Source organism: Typha latifolia, chromosome 11, assembly GCF_019914945.1.
Source record: "Typha latifolia isolate L0001 chromosome 11, TyphaL0001v2, whole genome shotgun sequence".
Classification (NCBI taxonomy): Eukaryota; Viridiplantae; Streptophyta; class Magnoliopsida; order Poales; family Typhaceae; genus Typha; species Typha latifolia.
In genome coordinates this window covers 5,300,085-5,318,623 of record NC_133096.1, presented here as the reverse complement: position 1 = coordinate 5,318,623, position 18,539 = coordinate 5,300,085, and the positions used below count along the sequence as shown (strand labels likewise).

The 18,539-nt window shown below is 36.9% G+C and overlaps 1 protein-coding gene and 1 pseudogene across 1 annotated transcript; both read right to left on the bottom strand.

Moving 5' to 3' along the window:
• Positions 1 to 784: 784 nt before the first annotated feature.
• Positions 785 to 3,919, bottom strand: LOC140798007 (cytochrome P450 71A9-like). Its single transcript, XM_073151720.1, has 2 exons — positions 2,289 to 3,919; positions 785 to 1,605 (listed from the first exon to the last, which is right to left on the bottom strand). The coding sequence occupies exons 1-2, from the start codon at positions 2,685 to 2,687 to the stop codon at positions 994 to 996; spliced, it is 1,011 nt and encodes a 336-aa protein (XP_073007821.1). The 5' UTR covers positions 2,688 to 3,919; the 3' UTR covers positions 785 to 993.
• Positions 3,920 to 3,961: 42 nt separating this feature from the next.
• LOC140797733 (small ribosomal subunit protein uS4y-like) lies at positions 3,962 to 4,948 on the bottom strand (annotated as a pseudogene).
• Positions 4,949 to 18,539: the final 13,591 nt, after the last annotated feature.

The following is an 18,539-nucleotide window of genomic DNA, read 5'->3' as shown; positions in this document are numbered from 1 at the left end:
TAGGAATTGGCAAACAACCCAGCGAGCCTATCAAACTAAAATTTCTACACCACTAGGCTCACCTGATCCTGAGAAGAAGCCAACAAAATTGAGGTTAGCCCAACTAAGTGCATGGTGTGCCACATCAAATCATGGGACTTGTAGAGTTAGATTTCATTGGATCGACAGAAAGTCCTTCAAAATATTTGTGAGTTAAATTGTGGGATTTATCCCAAACATTTCTAGTGGTTCTCATTCACAGTAGACTGAATACAACAATTTTTTTTTGATGTAACGATTGAATACAACACCGATCGGTCTTTTTTCATATTAGCCACTGTAGCACCACAAGGAGGGCCCAAAGAATGGCTCAACGATAAGATCACCATCTTCATGAGCCCTCTCAGCATGATCCTTAGTATGCAGGTTTTGAATATTTGAAATCTCTTTGTGATCAAAGTCCACATTGAAGTGGAAAATTGTATTGGTAAAAAAATATGGAAAGCGATTAACAAATATGCACGCCATCAAGGAATAGACAATCTTGGTGGTGAAGAAGCTACTTCAAAAGAAAAGATTATGGCAAAAAGATTTATAGTGCCCAAGTTAATAATAGAGCACATTTGTGAGAGAGCAGCATAGTTTTAACTATGTAACTTGCTTTCAACTCTAAAACAATGAGAAAATTATCGACATACATTAACCGCCAAACTATATAATCATTATAAATTGTGAAAAACATTACATTATTCTTAATAATATAACTCTAAAAAATAGACGAGAAGATCATAAGGTGCCTCCTTGTGTATTCCCCGCTATCCATTGAACCAATAAGAACATTAGTCTTCTGGCTAACTGAAGGAAATTGCACATGCTGAGGGGAGGCCACATGAATGTTATTTTCCCACTTCTAATGCCTATCGCACATGATTATGGCATCATTATTTTCCATCAACGAACTAGTGATACAGTTTAGAATTAAATGCATACACACGCACTTTTATGTGCATAAGTCTAATGCAGCCAAGGTTTAACTGTCAGGTAAAGAGGGTTCTTCCTATGCACTGTGATACCCACTTCCTCCTCTAAATCCAAGTTCTCCTTTCTCATACCGAATGGCAGCTCCCAGTCAAAACAATACAAAAGATTAGCCAACACCAATTCAACTATAGCTACTCCAAAATTAATGCCTGGGCAAATCCTTCGACCAACTCCAAATGGCACAAGCCTAAAATCCTGCCCTTTAAAATCCACGTCATTGTCTACGAATCTCTCAGGCCAAAAATATGTTGGATTTCTCCATGCATTTGGATCCATTCCAATGGCCTTTGCATTGATGAAGACTCTTGTTTTACTAAGGATTGTGTGTCCTTTAATCATGCAATTCTTTGTGGTTTCTCGTGGAAGTAGCAGTGGAGCTGGTGGATGCAATCTTAAGACCTCTTTGACGACTAGCTTCAAGTAGTTAAGATGTTTGAGGTCATCTTCTTCTACTTTCCCTTTATTGCCAATAATACTTCTCACTTCTTGTTGTGCTTTGTCCATCACCTCTGGATTTCTCATGAGCTCGGTCATTGTCCATTCTAGTGTTGCGAACGATGTATCAGTTCCACCAACAAAAACATCCTGCAGTTGGGATGAATTGTAATGGTCTTTCTTTCATCTAAGCCACTATACATTTTTCAAAATTCACGAAATTGGTGAACCCAAAATAACTACAATCATCTAAGATACCGTACTTACAAGAGTTCTTTGTTTTGTGTTAAAGTAAAACTGTAGTTGATGTTGTAAATTCAAATAAAAATTGCTATTCATGCATAATTTGGAATTTGTACGTTAACAAAACGAAAGCAACTTATATGCATTGAAATACCTAAGACTAATTGTAAGTTTGTATCTGTTAGAGAGTTTTTGACTGTTCTAAATTACTTTTTTTCCGTAGTGATACATGTAGAAAGGATTACAACACCATATATATAGACCAGTAAGTATTATTTCACATATATTGGGAAGTTTATCCAATTCTATATTTATTTTTATATCTAAATAATACTTTCAGTTTAAATATAACAATAAGTAGGTAAAGTAAGACAAAAAAACTAGGGGTAAAGTTAATTTAGGTTAAGGGTGTAAAATATAATTTCCCATAATTATAAACATGTCAACTAAAAACAGCAATATATACTGCAGTACAGTCTAGGAAACGATGGGCATGATTCACTCAGCTCAAATCCTTAAGTATGCTATCAGAAACCTAATCCTAATCACATGAAACTAAAATTTAAGAGAGCAGAGAGAGAGAGCCATACCGATAGTATACCCTTGATGTGATTCCTGCTGCTGATGGTTTTTCCATATATTGGATCCTTGTGTAGCCTAAGTAAAACATGAATAAAATCATCTTTCTGAGTCTCCCCCACCCTACTTGTCTTACTATGCTCCTCAATTACTTGATCATAGAACTCATCCAACTCTTTAAAGTTCCTCTCCAACCTCCCTCTCATACCACTCACTGCATCTATCCACCCTAACCAAGGGAAGTAATCTGCTACCCAGAATCCTCCCAACAACTTCTGCATCTCTGTTAGAATCCTATTGAATCTTCCATCACTTCCGTTGTAATCTCCGAAGGCAACGCGCAGTATTATTTTACTCGTCAGAGATATCAGCATCTCACTGAAGTCGAAGGGAGCATTGGAAGAAGACATTCTTGTGATGTTGGTGACTAGCAACGCGACTTCGTCTTCCCTTATGGCACGAAAAGATTGTACTGATTTCAAGCTGAGCAATTACGTGATGCATATCTTTCGTGCTTGCCTCCAATACTCGCCGTAGTTTGCGAAAGCTATGTCTAGGGAGCTGTAGGAGAGCTTCGATACGGCATACAGTGCGGGCCGCCCGGAGAATGCGATATCGTGGGACTTGAAGACCTCGCGAACTGCATCGCTGGAGGAGATGACAAGAGATGGGATAGAGCTGAGTTGGAGAAACATGAGATGGGCATGCTTGATGGCGAGCTCATGGAGAGAGTGGAGAGGATGAGAACCGAGTTGGTGGAGGTTTCCAATAAGGGGAAGCCTCCTTGGGCCTGGGAATGGGGATGAATTTTTTCTCTCACTAGCTAGCTTTCTAGAGAGAGAAAGAAGAAGCACAACAAATAATAATAGTAGAAATATGGGCAAGAAGAAAGAACTTTGGAGAGTCATTTGTGGTTATGGGTCGAATGGTCTGAAGGAGTTGTAGTAAGAGAAAGAACGGAGAAGAGAAAGATTAAGTAAGACGAGGTCTCCAGCCTGTAGGGAAGGATAAGAGAGAATAAAAGAAGAGATAATCATATCTCAAGGTGGGAAGTGCAATACTCTTCTTTTCTATTGGATTATAAATTTATTCAAACATATAATCATATGGGAAGTGCCATACTTTTCTTTCCTATAGGCTATGTCCATGAGCAATAACCAGAACGCAAGCAAGTGGGACTCAATTTGGGTCCACTTTTCACTGAGCTAGTTCTGATCCTGTATACTAACCGGTTATTTTCAGTGCATCTATACTATATGTATAACACCTAGGGGTGTAAATGAGTCGAGCCTCAGCCAGTTGACGAAAGCTCAGCCTCGGCTCGAAATTAATTTTGAGCCGAAATAGTAGGCTCAGACTTGGCTCAACTCAATTTGAGCCGAGTTCAAGATTGAATTGAGCCTATTATTAAGCTTTATTTAAGGTGAGCTCGAGCAAAACTAAGCCTATCGAGTTGAGTCGATTGACCAATGTATGATAGTAAAAGGTGGAAATGAAAGATATTATTAAAAAAAAGTGGTGCTTGGAAAATGGGAAATTGGCAATTGGTGATTGATGGGAAAGAAAAGGAGTAATGGGCTGTAATTATGAGGCTAGGCAAGTAGGGGCTAGGCATGGAGGTGTAATGAGAAAACAAACACATCCAAAGTATGAAAATTTCAAAAACAAAAAATTGATATCTAACTTATAGCTTAGTTGCTACATATCTAGTACAAGATGCTCGCTCCTCATCTTCTTGGTCACCCTCACCACTTGCTGCCTTCTTGGCTGCAGCCTTCTGGTTCTTTCACTGCACTCTTTTGGGACGACCTCCATCAAGAGGACTTGAGAGAGAAAAGTCTAAGTGCTTCTCAGAATCAACTCTGGAATGTTCACAACTTGGCCTTCACCTTAATGCGGCGCTGCCTAATGAGCACCCTGGCATGGTGAATAGACTTCGCCATCCCGGTCTTGAACACCTGGGTTCGGAGACAGCGCCGGAGGAAGTTCTTAATGATGAGGGCAAGAACGTAATCAAGCTTGTTCTGTTCCTTATTGAGAAGTCCATAATGATTCATGCGCCACAACAAAGCCTTTCCCTCAAAGATACGACGAGGATTCTTCTCGTCGAAGGTGAGAAGCTCCCTTGTGGCATTACGGATGCGGCTTAGAGCATATTGGACTCTCCACAACTCGCGCTTGCATCATAGTTCGTACTCTCCGACTAGCTTCAACTCAGCGTCGAGCCATTCCTTCTCGTATGGGCGACGAGGCTTCTTGAAGGTCTTCCAATAGTTGTGGTAGAAGCTAACATGCACTATGGCTAGCTACGCCGCCGTCTCTTTTCCTCTTCCTCCTTATCTCCGATGCAAGAGAGATTAGAGGAGATTGGAGGTGTAAGTATCTAAGAGGGGTTGTCCTCTTAGCCTATTGAATATATATATATATATATATATATATATATATATATATATATATAATTTCGAGCCAAGCCTGAGCGAGTGGCTCTAGCTCAGACTAAGCTCGATATTATTTTCAAGCTATATTTAATGGCTCGGGCTCGGCTCAGCTTTGGTTGAACCGAGCCGAACTCGAGCTTCAGTCGAACCGAGCTTGAGCTAAGCCTGAGCTGCTCATCAAGTTTGACAGCCCTTGTAACACTCGCCCCTAGCAAATGTGATATCTGTGACATGACAAGTGGACATTAACATAAAAATAAACTTGTACTCAAAATAATTCATCTCAAAAGTAAATCATGTTATAATTCAATTTTAGCATATAAATATCTAAATTTACATTAACAATACTAGACAACTATATAATATAACAAGATCCACATGGCACGAAAAACCACTAAGTTTACGACTAATATATGAATAAAAATATAATTAAACCTATTTAATATTTCTTGGTATACAAATAAAGTATAATTTAATATAATTGATACAAATATATAATATCAGTATAACTCAACTCCCATATAAATTATCACTTTTACCACTTACTTATAGCTAATTTTCTCTTTGTTATGAATTGTCTGGTTACGATTTCTAACTTGCTACTAGATATCACACGTCTAAGATTTAGCAACATAAATAGAGGCATGACATAAGTACTTTATTTACCTAAGCTTTTAAATAATTATTAAAATGATTAGTTATCTAATCCACTGCAATATTTAAATTAAAGGGAATAAAAGAAAATTAACTAAATAAGGAAATAAAGAAAAAGAAGCAAAGACTATACAATGTTGGGTTCGGCCTTGTGCTGTAGCCAGCAGCCCAAAAGAGAGGAAGGAGAAAGAAAAAGTGAGGAGGAGGAGGACGAAGCTGGGCCGTGGCGGCTGCCTAGCAATGCGATGGCACAGTAGCTGGAGGAGGAAAGGAAAAGAAAGGTAAGAAAGAAGGAAGGTGGCCGAGGTGAGGAGAGATAGGGAGAGAGATAGATAAGTGAACAGAGGGGAAGAAGAGGGTTGAAGGTGGCTCTGGGTGGAGCTGTGGTGGTGTCGGTGAGAGGAGGTGGTGGGTGATGGTGATGGAAGGTTTAAGTAAAGGAAGAGAGAGAAACTAAGAAAGAGGGAGAGATAGAGCGTAGTACGAGAGAGGGATAGAAAGAAGGAGAGAGAGGGAGATCGAAGGAGAAAGAGAGTGAGAGTGGGAGGTCTCAACTACTATCTAATTAATATATACTACCATCCTTTTAGTTATTGATTGACAGGCAAAGAAGACATTGCCTTTTTCTTCATCGATCTGATGCACATAGTTAGCTTGCTGCTCCTTTTACATATGCCCAAATTTATTACAGCTTCTCAGCTTTGGTTTACCTTTTAATCAACATACACCAGAATGAGGTTTGCCATAAATTTGGTAGATTGATTTAGGTGTATCAGTGGACTATTTTAATGCAATACCTACCATCTTTATCTTCCCATTTCTTTTTTTCCTATTTTGATAAATAAATTATTTCAAGCTAGCATATTAGAGTATAGAAAGAAAGAAGAAAAGGAAAAAGATTTGTGGCAGAAGAAAGAAGATAAGTAGAAGAAGAGTATGATAACATTTCTTTATGTTCCTAATAGTTAATTTGATAAAAAACAAAGATAGAAGAACCTGACTTGTAACGAAAATTTTAAGTGGGCTCAAAGTGATAAAAATCAAAACCGCATGTGTATTTCATGCAAATCACCCTTCTAATTTTTTTTTTGCGGCTATTAATAAATAATAACAATTTATATTCCTTGGATATAAAACTGTGGTGTAGAAACCTAATTAAAGGTAAAAATGACAATTTTTTAATAATATAAATTGGACAATTAAATCAATCCTCCTAAGAAACAGGTTATAATGGGGCTAAACATTGTGCCTATAATAGCTTATTTAGAAAGAAAAAAATTAACCATAGCTTTCCTTAATCACAAACTATATGAGTACAATGGTCTTGGCTTTCTACAAGTAAAACACTAAGAAATTCAGAGTTTTAGTGTCATAAATAAAGGCTGAACTTGTCGATGTTTAATTTTAATAGAAAAAAATACTAAATTCTTCAACATTTAATGTTATCTACAAAAAAAGTAAGTTATTTTGAAATTAAATTTGAGGTGTGATCCATTTTAGTAAATAAATATTAGGAGATTCCTAGATTAGTCAAAACTCTACTTTTGTTGAAGAGAAATGTTGGTATATAATTACAATTTAGGGATTGAAAAACAATACTGATATGAATCTTTAAGTATGCTATGATACCAATTGAAAAACATAATAAACGCCCTAGAAGATAAGATCTATCATACTATCGATAATAATATGTGAATAATAAAGCATGAAAAGACAATCACAAACACAAAAAAATTTATGTGGAAAAATTTCAAACCGGATAAAAAATCATGAATCTAAACTTGATCATAGCCAATTCTCACGACTTAATATGTACTAACTTTGCTTGCTATACCCTACAATACACTATTTCTTGTGATAGGTTTTCAAATATTAGTAATGGTCGAGGTTAATCCTTCCGTCTTAGTGACCCTCGAGATATAATTCTTTTAAATTTGATACAGATGTGTAGCGTTGAACGATTCAGTATGTTTCTAACACACCTTGTTAGAGTCTTTTCTTATTACATTAGTTATTTATTTTTATTAAAATAAAATTTCTGTAGGTCGCATTCGGACGCAGAAGGGGGGCGTTCGAACGCCTTTACGAACGCTTGCATTAGTTCGCAAAAATAGGGAACGCGAAAAGTGTGTTTGAACGCGGTTGGGCGCGTGCGAATGCCTGTATCAGTTCGCATCCACAGATAACGTCTTTTGTGCGTTCTAATGCGGTCCAGAACGTTCAAACGTGATTGGTGGGAGTTCACTAGAATTAGGATTAATAATTATTATTTTGGCTTATTAACTAGCCTCTATAAAAATGTGGATGATAGTCAAAATCATAATAGATAAATACATTGTTATTTCTTCTCTGACTTACCCATTTTCTAAGAGATTGTTAGGTTTTTAATTGTTGGCAATTGTGTACAAAATATTCTAAGTGTATTTTTTCATGTATATGAGCTTTATACAAGTCTAGAATACCTCTAGATCGAAGAATTGCAAGATTATTGGAGAAAAGCCGTCGAGTTCACACCACGTTCACAAACGCGTTTGAACGCGGGTACTGCGTTCACACAGACAGAGAGCCGCGTTCACAAACGCGTTCGAACGCGGGTAGTGCGTTCACACAGACAGAGAGCCGCGTTCACAAACGCGTTCGAACGCGGGTATTGCGTTCACAAATACGTTCGAACGCAACCTGAAGAATTCAAGTTGTCGCGTTCGAACGCATTCGGGCCCATTCGAACGCACCTGAGTTCAAGTCATGCCGTTCGAACGCACCCGGGCCGCGTTCGAACACACCAACGAAGTTTGATAAAATTGGACTTTCGTGAGTACATATAAGACTTGGATTTGGCTCTATCTTGGAGATCATATATAAGGATTGTGATGCCCTATCTCTAGGGTGGTTGAAGAAGCATTATTGAAGGAGACTTCTTGAGGCTACATCGGTTCTTCAACTAACGAGGTTCCACTCATCTAAAGATCTTAATCTTTCGTCTTAAGAACTATCTAGACGAAAGATCAATCTCGAGGGTTACTGAGATTGGACTTCAATCACGAGAAGCGGTGAATCGTGGGTTCTAGTGAGCAAGACTGAGAGGAACAAAGTCGTTTGGATCGATGGGTTGTTTTGAGAGTCAGTCTTGTAACTGCTACTATTCTAGTGATTGGATTTTGATCCGAGTTTGGATCCGTGGTTTTTTTCCCGTTTGGGTTTTTCCACGTTAAAATCTTGGCGTTCATCTCTGATTTCGTTCTTAATATTTCTACGGACTATTATTTAAGCGAACGAGTGATATCATTGCCTAGTATTTAGATACATATTTGTGTCTAGGGGTTTTTCAATTGGTATCAGAGCAGGTTCTCTCACCCTTTGAGAGAGATCAGATAGGCATGGATTTTCATAGAGATGGACCATCATCTATTAGACCTCCTATTCTAGATGGATCAAATTATGGATATTGGAAAGCTAGGATGAGAGCTTACTTGAAGTCTATAGATGAACGAGTATGGTTTGCCGTTGTAAACGGTTGGAGTCCACCAATGTACATGGTGGATGATAAACTTGCTGATAAACTGATAGAGTCATGGGATAGGTCAGACTATGAAAAAGTTGGATGGAATAGCAAGACAATAAATGCAATTTTTAGTTGTGTTTCCTCGAAAGAATTTAGAAGAATCTCTACTTGTGAGATAGCAAAAGAAGCTTGGACGATCTTAGAAACTACTCACGAAGGAACTATGGCTGTAAAACTTTCTAAACTTCAGAGGTTGACTACTAGTTTTGAAACTCTACGTATGGAGGAGAATGAGACATTTGATGAGTTTTATGCAAAGCTGAGTGATATAGTCAACTCCAGTTTCAACCTAGGAGAGAAAATTCCTAAAAACAAAATTGTCCGTAAGATCCTTAGGTCTCTTCTAGAGAGGTTTCAAGCAAAAGTTACAGCTATTGAGGAAAGTAAGGACATCGATTCTATGAAAGTTGAACAATTGGTAGGAAATCTACAAACATTTGAGTCCAGCCTTTCAAAACCGAGGAAGTCCAAAGGGATTGCCCTATCCACAGTTGAACAAAGTATAGAGGAGTCTGATGATGAAAGTAATTTAGATGTTGAGATGTTGGCCATGTTCATCAAAAAGTTCAATAAATTCTTTCGGAAGCCAAACAAGTTGAATGCTGAGAAACTTGAGAAAAGCAAAGCATTTGTGAAAAAGAAGAATACTGCGAGTTCGAACACAGGTGTGAGCAACAACGGTGTCAAACAGAAAAATAAGAATTCTAAGAATAAAGTTCGATGTTTTGAATGTTCTGGTTTTGGACACATAGCACAAGAATGCCCTAATCGCCTTAAGAAGAAGGGTAAAGCTATGAAAGTTACTTGGGATGACTCAGATGAATCTGATGATGATTCTAGAAAAGACGAAGAAAACTTTGTAGCCTTTGCCTCTTCTCTGCTTAATACTGACTCTATTGTTGATTCTGATAGTACAGATAATTTTGATATGCTACCAGCTAAGGAAGATGAATCTGAAATTCAAAAGGCATATAATGACTTGTACCTGGAGTCATTTAAACTCAAGAAAAGCAATCTTAGACTACTTCAACGACTCAAGGTAATTGAACCAGAAAGAATTCAATTTGAGGAGAAGTACAAATTGGAGCATGAACGTGTCAAAAACCTTTCTGAACAACTTGGCAATGCGAAAAATAAAATGAAGGCTGATGAAATTGAACTAGAGCGATTGCATAAAGAAGTTACATTTCTAAAAGGGAAGAACAAACTGGACGAGATACTAAAAGCTCTGATATCTGGAAAAGACAGGTATGGTGTTGGATACACTGGTAATTCAAATAATAATAAAACTGTTTTTGTTTTTGCAGGTATACAAAAGGAAGAATACCTGATGCCATCAACCGCATTTACAAAGAAATCCTGGATGAATGCTTCTAAACTGAAGTTGAATCTATAAACTAGTGAAACTTCGACGGTACCAAAGGTAAACTCTAGTCACACTCCTCGACAAAAGGTGAGTAGAAAATGGTTTGTTCCGACATGCTATCATTGCGGCATTCTAGGGCATATTCGACCTCATTGCAAATTTTTGCAAAAACCTAGAACTACTTTTATTTATGGGATAAAAACAAAGGCCATATGGGTCAAGAAAAGTGATTTAAAATGTTATGTTGTGCATACAGCTTTGAAAGCTTTAAATTCTGATTTGTGGTATTTAGATAGTGGCTGTTCAAGACATATGTCGGGTGACAAGTCATTATTTTCTAATCTTGAAAAACATGAAGGGGGAGTTGTGACATTCGGAGATGATAATTCATCCAAGGTAATAGGTAAAGGAAAGGTAAACTCTCCGGGGGTTCCTATGTAAAATTCTGTGATGAAGATTATGAGGTAAAATTCTCCAAAAATGATTGTACTATTCTAGATCATGGTGGTAATGTTATATGTTATGGATCTAGAACATCTAATAATTGCTATATAGTTGGAAATTCATATAAATTGAATTGTAACAGTGCCTCTTTTGACATTGCAGATCTTTGGCATCAACGTCTTGGACATGTGAATCACAAGGAATTATTTACTCTGTCCAAACAAGAAGTGGTAAGAGGAATACCTAAGATGAAAGAAATGTAAAAAAGAGTGTGCGATTCGTGTCAAATTGGAAAACAAACTAGGATTTCACACAAGAAGGTAAATGCAGCTACCATCGACCATGTGCTCTAATTAGTACACATGGACTTGATGGGTCCAACAAAAATGAAAAGCCTTTCTACGTGAGAAGTCTGAAACCTTTGAAGTTTTTAAATCACTATGCTTAAAATTGCAGAATGAAAAATCTATTACCCTAGTTAGGATTCGTTCTGATCATGGTAGAGAATTTGAAAATGAAAATTTTCCCATATTTTGCGATTCTCTTGATATTCAACATGAATTTTCAGCCCCTATAACTCCACAACAGAACGGGATTGTGGAAAGAAAGAACCGAGTTGTGCAAGAAATGGCTAGGGTTATGCTTCACGCTAAAAAGGTTCCTTAAAGGTTTTGGGTAGAGGCGGTCAATACAGCGGTACATGTGATAAATCGTATTTATCTAAGACCAGGTACAAAATGACTGCATATGAAATCTGGAAAGATACATATGACGAAGAAATAGGAAAGGAGATTGATCTGGAAATTGAGAATCAGGACGAGGATAAAATTGAAATGAACAAAGATGACTGCAACGTACCGGAACCATCTGCCAGAGTGAAATCAGATCATCCACTATCACAAGTGATCGGAGACGTAAATGAACCAATTAAAACAAGACGACAAATCCAATGTGAGGTATCATTTACTTGCTATATATCTTCTTTTGAACCTAAAAATATGACGGAAGCATTATTAGACGATTCTTGGGTTAATGCTATGCATGAGGAATTAGAGCAATTTTCCAGGAATGATGTTTGGTATTTAGTCCCTAGACCTAAGAATGTGAACGTCATTGGAACAAAATGGATTTACAAGAATAAAAGTGATGAACATGGTAATATAGTTCGAAATAAAGCTAGACTCGTAGCATAGTGATATACTTAGGTTGAGGGTATAGATTTTGATGAGACATTTGCTCCTGTTGCTAGATTAGAATCTATTTGTATACTGCTTGCTATTACTTGTCACTTAAAATTTAAATTGTTTTAAATGGATGTGAAAAGTGCTTTCTTGAATAGTACTCTGAATGAAGATGTTTATGTGGAACAACCGAAAGGGTTCGAAGATCAAAATTTTCCTTCTCATGTGTTTAAACTGAAAAAGGCCCTATACGGGCTAAAACAAGCTCCAAGAGCTTGGTATGAGAAGTTGACCACTTTTTTAGTGGATACGGGGTTCACTCGAGGGGGAGTGAACAAGACATTGTTCATTAGACGGTCGAACAAGAGTTTAGTTGTGGCACAAATATATGTGGATGGCATTGTCTTCGGGGCAACGAGTCAATCGTTAGCTAAGGAGTTTGCGGATCTCATGCATAGTCATTTTGAGATGAGCATGATGGGTGAGTTGAAGTTCTTTTTGGGACTTCAAATTACTCAATTGGAAAGAGGGATATTTATCGCTCAAACCAAGTATGCTAAGGACCTTGTGACTAAATTCGGTTTAGAAAATGCAAAACATGCTAGAACTCCTATGAGTACAACTATCAAACTAGGTAAGGATATTTCAGGTAAAAGTGTTGATCAGACACTGTATAGGAGCATGATTGGTAGTCTTTTGTACTTAACTGCAAGTAGACCTGACATTGTATTTAGTGTCGGTATGTGTGCTAGGTTTCAGTCTGAACTTAGGGAGACACATTTGTTTGCTGTGAAACGTATTATAAAATATATCGGTGGCACAGTTGACTTAGGTATCTAGTTTATGTATGACTCGGGTGCTATCATATCTAGATACACTGATTCTAATTGGGCAGGTTCATGTGATGATAGATAAAGTACCTCAGGTGGATGCTTTTATATTGGAAACAATCTGGTTGCTTGGCACAGTAAGAAACAAAACTCGATATCTTTATCTACTGCGAAGGCCGAGTATATTGCAGCGGGAAGTTGTTGTTCTCAGTTACTATGGATGAAACATATGGTCAAAGATTACGGCATTGAACAAAACCTTTGGACCTACAGAGATTTGAGTATCTTCGTACTTCTTTAGGAATTTGTGCTTTGGATTGATTTTCTTTTTATTTTGGTTTGCGTGTTTTGGTTTGCATGTTTCATTTTTATGAGTTTTTTTTCGTTTCTTTGTAGGTTTTCTTTACTCTGAAATTTTCTTTGGTTTTAGTTTCAGATTTGTCGAGAGTTTTTGGTAATAAAAAAAAATTAATGCACTCCTAGATTCAATAATATACTCTTGACATATAAATATGATTTTTCTCTTGATTATGAGTTATTATAGTCAATTTTGTCATCTTGTAGTATATTTTATCATTTCTGATTTATTCACTCTCTCGACTTCTATGATAATTATACTAAAATTAATGCACCCATAACGTGTGTATATTCTTGTGTGAGCATGACATCATGAAATTCTTTTTAAATAGCTTACTATTGACCTTGATTTGCACAGTTTGACCTCATGCTTAGTCATCACAAACGTGTTTATAAAAGATCAATGAAAAGGGCTACAATGAGTTAGTGTGAAAGCCATCTTGTTGAGAGCCCAGTTTGACTCAGTACATTGATTGCAAATTAAATAAAATTTTTGCTACTTGTGTATATATTCTCGCACATTGTTTGATTTGTACTACAAGAAAAGGGCTACCTACTCATGTGTGAAAGCCATCATTGCACCTATATGGTTTATTTATAAAAAATAATACAGGAAAAATTCTTGTTCGGTTATGGGGAATAAGTCGAAAAGTGCAAATTTAAATACTAAGTCGGTTTGACTACTGTGTTGTATCATTGTTTAAATAGGAAAGTTTATTTAAGAAAAATGTTTCATGTTATCTATGCTCACCTTGCATATGTATATTGTTATGATCAATCAAGATTAATTTAATTTTGAGTGATGCATTAGAATTGATTATAATATGCTTTTGATGATTTGATTGATCTGTATATGACTTATTTCATTCGATTGTCATATTCTATGTCTTGAATCTATTTTGAATCTTTAGATGTGCATCTCTAAAAAGATTTTTTGAGTTTTTCTTAGATTTTATTTTTTACTTAAAAAAAAAGGCATTCGAACGCAAATTTTTGACTTTGAACGCGGTGACTGGCGTGTTCGAACGTGCATACTGGTGCGTTCGAACGCACTCGAGGATTTTTTAAATATTGTGTCTGAACCCAAGGGTTTTCATCTTCCATCTTCGAAACCCTAGAAACCCTTCATTTTCTCCCTTTCAAATCTTCAAGATCTTGTTATTTTCCATCAAATTTCTCACTCCAAACCCTTTTAAATGGTCGTTCTCCTCCGGATCTAGCATCTTTCGGCCGAATTTCTTAGTTTTTCTTCATTTTTGCGAGGTATGATCATCTATCAATTTTCCTATTTTTTATTTAATAAAGTCTCTTGATCTTGATTGATTTCGTGCGTCTTCGAGTTTTGATCACATTAAAGTTACTACCTTGATGTTTCTTGTGTGATTGAACGTGATATCTTAGCGTTTTCAAGTGGATGATGGATTTCATTTAGGACCTTCATGGTTTCTTGAATTATTTTGGATTTCTTGCTATCTTTTTATTTGCTTTGGGCATATATTGAATCTTGCATCTTGTTTCTTTCTCAAGAATGCCTAGAAAAGCTGCCGTTTCCAAGAAACCTAGGCGGCCTTCCTCACCTACTTCGGCTCTAAAGTTTTCTACTTCAACGGCTGCCGGGCGATACAAACATAATTTTGGGACCCGTCCTGTTATCTGTGAACGACCGTGGTCATTTCCGATTTTTCTACCTTGGGGATAGAACATATATTTTCTGAGCGAGGATGGTTATCGGTGTGTCGGATGAGCGGAACTGCTTATGTGGAAGTTGTTCGAGAATTTTTTTAGTAATGCCACGGTTTTAGAACGCTGTATTCGTTCTACTGTTTGTGGGGTGTCGGTGTACTTGGACTCAGATGTCATTCGCGCTGAACTTCGTCTTCCTGATGGTGAGTTCCAGTACCCCACGTCTGCTCCACTTCCTAATGTCGATGACTATGCTGGCACTGTACTGATCAAAGGGGAACGTTGGAAGGGGAACATGATGCCGCATGCAAAGCTGACACCAGTGGCTCACATGCTTCACCTGTTTTGTCTGTATAATGTCACCCCAAGACTCGACATTCAAGCATTAGTCTGGATCGTGCATTTCTTCTTCATGCAATGTTATCTGGAGTCTCGGTTGATTTAGCTGCGGTGATATATGATTTAATACTCACAACTGCACAGAAAGAAGCACCTCGTGAGGGGTTACCGTTTGGCATCTTTATTACAAATTTGTGCACTCAGAGTGGGGTGCGTGTGGATGCTTCGGAACCTTCTCTTACTTCTCACAAACCGTTGGATCGGATTACTCTTAAGCAGAGTCAAGCTCATGACCAGTCGTCTCCTCTCAAGCCGTCCTCTTCCGCCGCTGGTCGCTCCTCACACCTCGACAGTTCTGATGATAGCTCTGACGGTGACACATCTCACTCTGAAGGGGAGTTACCACAGTACTCTGACCGTTTCGATCAACTTAGTACTCAAGTGCAGGATCTCCATTCAGCAGTGAATGATTTACGAGCTGAGCAAGCTCGTTAGGGGACTATCCTTGATTCTGTGTTGACGATTCTTCAGCGTCAGTTTCCTCCGAGTTCCTAGTCTTTGGCATTTGTGGCAAAAAGGGGGAGAGTGTCTAGGTGTCTAGGTGTGTAGGGGGAGCATGGCAATAGGGGGAGTTCATTAGAGTCCTTCTGTCTTTCTAATCTTGCTTATAACTTTGCTTGGAAAAATTGTGAACTTTGTCTGTTTAAGTACTTTTAAACTTATGCTCCATTGATAACTTGTGTTTGGATTGTTTATTCATTTCAAGTTATTTTCACTTGATCTTGGATTGGTATATGTTTATTTGCAGGGATTGATGTGCAAAATATTCTAGTCTTGTTGATTGCTCAATTTGAAGTTAGTGTAATATCTTGTAACCTAGGTGTTTTGTCACAAATTGCCAAAGGGGGAGATTGTTAGGTTTTTAATTGTTGGCAATTGTGTACAAAATATTCTAAGTGTATTTTTTTTCATGTATATGAGCTTTACACAAGTCTAGAATATCTCTGGTTTGAAGAATTGCAAGATTATTGGAGAAAAGCCGTCGAGTTCATACCGCGTTCACAAACGCGTTCGAACGCGGGTACTGCGTTCACACAGACAGAGAGCCGCGTTCACAAACGCGTTCGAACGCGGGTACTACGTTCACACAGACCGAGAGCCGCGTTCACAAACGCGTTCGAACGCGAGTACTACGTTCACACAGACCGAGAGCCGCGTTCACAAACGCGTTCGAACGCAACCTGAAGAATTCAAGTTGTCGCGTTCGAGCGCATTCGGGCCCGTTCGAACGCACTTGAGTTCAAGTCATGCCGTTCGAACACACCCGGGCCGCGTTCGAACGCACCAACGAAGTTTGATAAAATTGGACTTTCGTGAATACGGATAAGACTTGGATTTGGCTCTATCTTGGAGATCATATATAAGGATTGTGATGCCCTATCTCTAGGGTGGTTGAAGAAGCATTATTGAAGGAGACTTCTTGAGGCTACATCGGTTCTTCAACTAGCAAGGTTCCACTCATCTACAAATCTTAATCTTTCGTCTTAAGGGCTATCTAGACGAAAGATCAATCTCGAGGGTTACTGAGATTGGACTTCAATCACGAGAAGCGGTGAATCGTGGGTTCTAGCGAGCAAGACTGAGAGGAACAAAATCGTTTGGATCGACGGGTTGTTTTGAGAGTCAGATTTGTAACTGCTACTATTCTAGTGATTGGATTTTGATCCGAGTTTGGATCCGTGGTTTTTTCTCGTTTGGGTTTTTCCACGTTAAAATCTTGGCGTTCATCTCTGATTTCGTTCTTAATATTTCTACGGACTATTACTTAAGCGAACGAGTGATATCATTGCCTAGTATTTAGATACATACTTGTGTCCAGGGGTTTTTCAAAGATAAATACAACAATTATGAATTTGGGTGTGGATAAAGCTCTGGGCTTCCGCCATTTTCCTATAATGGCAATAAATCGCTATTTTTTTCTAAAACAATAAGAAAAACTCCCATGCATTGAAACACATTGAACTGAATAACCTATCAGTTCAAGACTGATCAAAAGCAACGACTTAGCAATTGAACATGTTGGTACAAAATCAAACGAGAGGAATTAGACCCGTCACTTGAAGCATGTTGATATAGGTAGATCTTTTGATGTACTTGATTAGTTAGAGTTTATTTTATTACTAACATAGTATTAATATAGTTTCAATTTTATCATTGCTATGTTTGTGATATATCCATTTCTGATATTCTATGTTAGTAGCTAGTATTGGTAATATCATTTAGTATTATATGTGCACATCAAACTATGACATGTCATATTATGCAAAATCTTAAGATATGATGTCTATCTTAAGTATGACTATTTTGTTAATGGTGTATGCTTTTATTGACATCATTATACACAATCTCGAGATATGTTTAGAGGCATACTTGGTTATTATTGATGTTGGTGTGGTTTTTCAAACTTATTGTTGAAGCATACTGTGAAAAAGAAATTATTTTGAGGATCAATAATAAAAATAATGTAATTAAATATCACAATTTGTAATGCTATTTTCTTGCTACACTACCACATCTCGATCCATGTCAATAGAAATTATTATCTTTATAATCATGAATTGTCCTATGTCAATTATGATATAAAAATTATCATAATTTGCAGATAATGACTATATTAGATTCGGATTGTATTTAAAGTGCTATCTCCTAATCATGCTTTTTTTAACTATGGCCACATTTAGTTTTTTTTAATAAAAAAAAATGTTTAACATGAGATTTTATTTTATTATTTATTTCTTCTTTTTTAAATCAATACTAATACTGTTACTATAGTTTGTTAATTACAATTGATGTCACTCAAATGGGAGAATGTTAGTATTTCATAGCAAATCTCGTCATTCATTAGAGCTTAGTGGTTGTTAAATGCTGAAATTACTATTGAAGTGATAATGTGCTAGTGTTTATATATATATATATATATATATATGTATATATACATCTTATTCAACAATATAACAAAACTGTAGAGAGGATGATATAATGGGAATATTATATTTCTATCCCATTAGTTGATATAAATATGGATTTGGAAAACATGGTTGAACAAAATTGATTTTTAAGACATATGATTAAGCAATATTATTAAGTGATATCTAATTAGGCTTATGAGCACTTATTATTCTCTAATGTGGTTCAGTGACACAATGTAAGCCTTATTGGATCCAATACAAGCTCATAATAGATTAACTAATTAGTTTATTATACATATATATATATATATATATATATATGGTATGCTCTATTTTAACTCCAAAACTTTCATTTGCTTGCCCCAATTAAAGTCATCAGTTGAGAGAAAGAGGTACTTGATCTCTTTTTTTTTTTCTTGAAGATCAGAAAGAATTAAAG

Excerpts from the sequence above, each read along its gene's own strand:
- LOC140798007 (XM_073151720.1), bottom strand. The coding sequence starts at position 2,687 with ATGTCTTCTTCCAATGCTCCCTTCGACTTCAGTGAGATGCTGATATCT. Across the intron at positions 1,606-2,288 it reads ACATCAAGGGTATACTATCG|GATGTTTTTGTTGGTGGAAC; the intron begins GTATGGCTCTCT and ends TCCCAACTGCAG.